General features: G+C 37.6%; 1 protein-coding gene across 1 annotated transcript in view; it reads left to right on the forward strand.

Moving 5' to 3' along the window:
• The window catches only part of LOC107039185 (protein naked cuticle homolog 1), a gene marked incomplete at its 3' end in the record, with an annotated part of 26,743 nt that overhangs the window by 15,762 nt on the left and 5,977 nt on the right, over positions 1–5,004 (forward strand). The window contains 2 exon segments of the mRNA XM_015258681.2: positions 2,093–2,322; positions 3,422–3,799. Of these exon segments, the coding sequence (XP_015114167.1) occupies positions 2,093–2,322; positions 3,422–3,799 (608 nt within the window).

Consider the following 5,004-nt stretch of genomic DNA (forward strand, 5'->3'; position numbering starts at 1 on the left):
GGGGGGGGGGGGGGGGGGGTGATTAATGATTGGCGGATTTCAACATTTTAGCGATTTTTTGGGAGCGAATTTCGAGGGCAGAGGAAGATGGAATTCGATGGGATTTTTGGGGCTTTGGAAATTGCGACATTCGGGGGGAAGGAGTGGGTTTAGGAGAAAATGTCATGAATCTTTTTTATGGGGAATTTCATAAGCTACAAAAGTTGTTTTTCGACATTTTGTCGTAAATACACTCATTAAGGAGATAATCGAGGAATTCAGGAAAATTTTTTATCTGGGTGGGATCATTTCGTGGGATTTTTGAGGCGCTGGAAATTGTGAAATTCAGGGGGAAAGGGTGGGTTTAGGAGAAAATGTCATAAGACTTTTTTGTGGGGAATTTCATAAGCTGCGAAAGTTGTTTAGCGACATTTTGGCGTAAATCCACTCATTAGCGAGATAATTAAGGAATTTTGCAAGATTTTTGCGAGTGAATTTGAGAGGAAGAGGAAGAGAGCATTCGGTAGGATTTTTGAGGCTTTGGAAATTGTAAAATTCAAGGGGAAGTAGTAGGTTTAGGAGAAAATGTTATAAATCTTTTTTATGTGGAATTTCATAAGCTACAAGTTGTTTTTCGACATTTTGTCATAAATGCACTCATTAAGGAGATAATCGAGGAATTAAGGAAAATATTTTTATCTGGGTGGGATCATTTCGTGGATTTTTGAGGCGCTGGAAATTGTGAAATTCAGGGGGAAAGGGTGGGTTTCGGAGAAAATGTCATAAGACTTTTTTGTGGGGAATTTCATAAGCTGCGAAAGTTGTTTAGCGACATTTTGGCGTAAATCCACTCATTAGCGAGGTAATTGAGGAATTTTACAAGATTTTTGCGAGTGAATTTGAGAGGAAGAGGAAGAGAGCATTCGGTAGGATTTTTGAGGCTTTGGAAATTGTAAAATTCAAGGGGAAGTAGTAGGTTTAGGAGAAAATGTTATAAATCTTTTTTATGGGGAATTTCATAAGCTACAAAAGTTGTTTCGCGACATTTTGGCGTAAATCCACTCATTAACGAGATAATTAAGGAATTTTGCAAGATTTTTGCGAGTGAATTTGAGAGGAAGAGAGCCATTCCGTAGGATTTTTCGGGCTTTGGAAACTGTAAAATTCAGGGGGAAGGAGTGGGTTGAGAAGAAAATGTCATGAATCTTTTTTATGGGAAATTTTATAAGCCACAAAAATGGTTTTGCGACGTTTTGTCGTAAATGTACTCATTAACGAGATAATCGAGGAATTAAGAGAAACGTTTTATATGGATCGGATAATTTCGTAAGTTGGAATGAATCTTCCTTCATAATTTTAACAATAAGGTAATGCATTGCGATTACGTTTGCTGCAGTGCTGCAGGGTGATTAATCATCGGAGAATTCCACCACTTTTGCAATTTTTTGCGGATGCATTAACAGAGAGAAAGGAAGAAAGAGGGGACGAAGGAAAAATTCAATGCGATTTTTTCAACTTGAAAAATCTCGTGAAAAATTGTGAAATTCACGGAGAATCAGTGGGTTTAGAGGAAAATGTCATAAAACATTTTTATGAGGCATTTTATAAACTACAAAAATGTTTTTATGACCTTTTCCGATAAACCCAATAGTTTCCTAGATTTTTCAAAAAATAAGACGACTCGATTCATTAAATTTCAATAGATGTAACCTGATCTATTTGATCACTCGTTAGTTTTGTTTGATTACCTCCGTAATGATTGATTTTACGGGAAAATGTTATAAGACTATTTTCTGGAAAATTTCATAAGCTACAAAAAATTTCTTATGACATTTTCCAATAAACCCGATAGTTTCTCAGATATTTGAGAAAATAAGCGACTCGATTTTTCATTTTTGGCAGATGCAACCTCATCTCATTACTAATTTTTTTTTTATTTATCGCGAAATCAATAAGTCTATACAGCTCTTCATACATTATTAATTGTTTCATTACCTCAACAATTAGTGCTTTTAGGAAAAAATGTCAAGAGGCAAAAAGTAAATTGTAAAGTGAAATGTAAAGAGATGTTTGTTGAATTAACTCCAAATTACCTTCATTGTTTTGCTTTCAGTTGTGGGAGGAATAGCGGAGGGAAGTGACTCTGAAGAGTTATTAGCGGGGGGCGTTGGTACACCGTGCAACAGTTCACCACTGCCAGCAGCCACTGCACCTCTTCTCGTAACACCGGAAACACCACCAGTAACAGCTAACACTCCAGTATCAACTCCCCAAGTTCAAGTCAATCAGAATGATGAGCAACAGCAGACACTGCCCAATACCACGAGGCAGCTCAGCTTCGAGGTACATTAAAATTAAAACTCCACAAGAAAAAATACAATTCAACATTTCAAGCAGCTCAATCACTCGATTTCAAATCGCCTTTCAGAAAAATGGCATTATCTCGAGAACTAATCGACGAATCTCAGAAAATCTTCTTTCATTTTGAACCCGGGGAAATTTCCGATCTCATCCCCTGGTCATGAACCCATTTTGCCCCGGCGGTTGTTGGCATATCCCCAAAAATGTGAAGCGGATTTTTTTTTTCAATTTCTCGATTGCGAAAACGGAATTCATGAAAATGCGATTATCTCGGGAACTATCCGACGAATTTCGATGATTTTTTTTTTCAAATTGAAGGTGAGGAAATTTCCCACAAAAAATTTCTTGTGACATTTTCCCCCAGACCTACCCCCTCCCCAGAAAAACCCAAATTACCAACAAAACAAGGAATTTCACGAAAATAAATGGATTATCCCTGCATTTTCCTGCGCTTTAATGAGCGTTTTGGAGTTCTTCATTGAAAATAATCAATTTCTGAATGTTCCAACGGAATTCGAGTCCGTTTATAAACCTATTTTGCCCCGGGGGTTAATTAGAAACCCGCGAAAATGTGAAGAGAAAAATTTTCAATTCAGCGAAATCTTAAAAATTTCTTCATTTTTAAAACATCGTTTGTAACAATGCCATTATCTCAGCAACCAATCATCGAATTTTAATGACTTTTTTTTCAACGTAAAGTTTAAAAAATTTCCGATCTCACCCTCTGGTCATGAACCCATTTTGCCCCGGCGGTTGTTGGTATATCCCCAAAAATGTGAACCAGAAAGTTATTTTTCAATTTCTCGATTCTGAAAACATAATTCGCAAAAATGCGATTATCCCGGGAACTAGCCGACGAATCTCGACGATTTTTTTTTCAAATTGAAGGTGAGGGAATCTTCCACAAAAAATTTCTTGTGACATTTCCCCCCAGACCCACCCCCTCCCCAGAAAAACCCAAATTACAAAAAAAAAAACGGAATTTTACGAAAATAAATCGATTATCCCTGCATTTTCCTGCGCTTTAAGAGCATTTCGGAAGTTCTCGAGTGAAAATAATCAATTTCCGAATGTTCCAAAGGAATTCGAGTGTGACGTGTCCGTGGCAGAGGGCAACCGCCGCCGGCAGGAGTTCTCCTTCACCCTGTACGACTTCGACGGTCACGGAAAGATAACAAAAGATGACATTGCTGGCCTTGTAACGACTATTTACGATACCCTGGGTGCATCAATTCAGGTACCACCTTGTGGCAGTAAAACCATCAAAGTCAAGCTAACAGTATCGCCGGACAAAGGTACGGGCCAGGGTGTCACAAACAATTCTACAAATGCAAAATCAACCAATCTACCCTCTAGTACACCGTGCTGCCATGTCAAGACTGTCAGTGCGTGCAGTCACGCAACGCACGCAAATCGCAGACTTCCGAGAAGGAGGCGAGTGCCTCGTAATCGGGCTGAGGTAATGATCATTATTTACCAGATTTTTCGTTGATTTATTTATTTTTTTTCCTTCAACCAAATACCCACAACTGTTTCATCACTCGATTTTCAAAACACCCCTCGCTAAAATGCAATTATCTCAGGAACTAATTATGGAATCTTGAAATTTTTGCTTTTCATTTAAACCCAAGAAAATTTCCGATCTCAACCTCTGGTCACAAACTCATTTTGCTCCGAGGGTTAATTGGAAAATAGTGAAGATGTGAAGGGGAAATTTTTTAATCCAGTTTAATTCGTAAAATTGGTGATTTTCAAAATACCTTTCACAGAAATGCAATTATTTCTCTATATTATAAAAATCTAAATCGACTTCTGGTGATGAACATTTGGTACTGGAAATTAAGACTCCAAAATTGAGGGTCAAAATAAGGGTCATGAGGGTTACAGCAAGTTTCAGATGAAAGATCCAAATTAAGGATCACGAGGATTCAAATGAGGGTCATATGGGTCCGATTAAGGTTCTAAATAAGGTTCACAAGGATCAGATTAAAGATCACGAAGGTTAAGGGTCTGAGTAAGGGTCAGGGGGGTCATAAGGGTCACTATATATCTCTATATTATGAAAACCTAAATTGACTTTTGATGATGAAAATTTTGTACTGGAAATTAAGACTCAAAAATTGAGGGTCACAAGGGTCAAAGTAAGGGCCATGAAGGTTACAGCAAGTTTCAGATGAAAGATCCAAATTAAGGATCACGAGGATTCAAATGAGGGTCATATAGGTCCGATTAAGGTTCTAAATAAGGTTCACAAGGATTAGATTAAAGATCACGAAGGTTAAGGGTCTGAGTAAGGGTCAGGGGGGTCATAAGGGTCACTATATATCTCTATATTATGAAAATCTAAATTGACTTTTGATGATGAAAATTTTGTACTGGAAATTAAGAATCAAAAATTGAGGGTCACAAGGGTCAAAATAAGGGCCATGAGGGTTACAGCAAGTTTCAGATGAAAGATCCAAATTAAGGATCACGAGGATTCAAATGAGGGTCATATAGGTCCGATTAAGGTTCTAAATAAGGGTCACAAGGATTACATTAAAGATCACCAAGGTTAAGGGTCTGAGTAAGGGTCAGGGGGGTCATAAGGGTCACTATATATCTCTATATTATGAAAATCTAAATTGACTTTTGATGATGAAAATTTTGTACTGGAAATTAAGA

The sequence above is a fragment of the Diachasma alloeum genome, unplaced genomic scaffold, assembly GCF_001412515.2.
Source record: "Diachasma alloeum isolate Michigan unplaced genomic scaffold, Dall2.0 Dall_scaffold_00294, whole genome shotgun sequence".
In the NCBI taxonomy this organism is placed as follows: Eukaryota; Metazoa; Arthropoda; class Insecta; order Hymenoptera; family Braconidae; genus Diachasma; species Diachasma alloeum.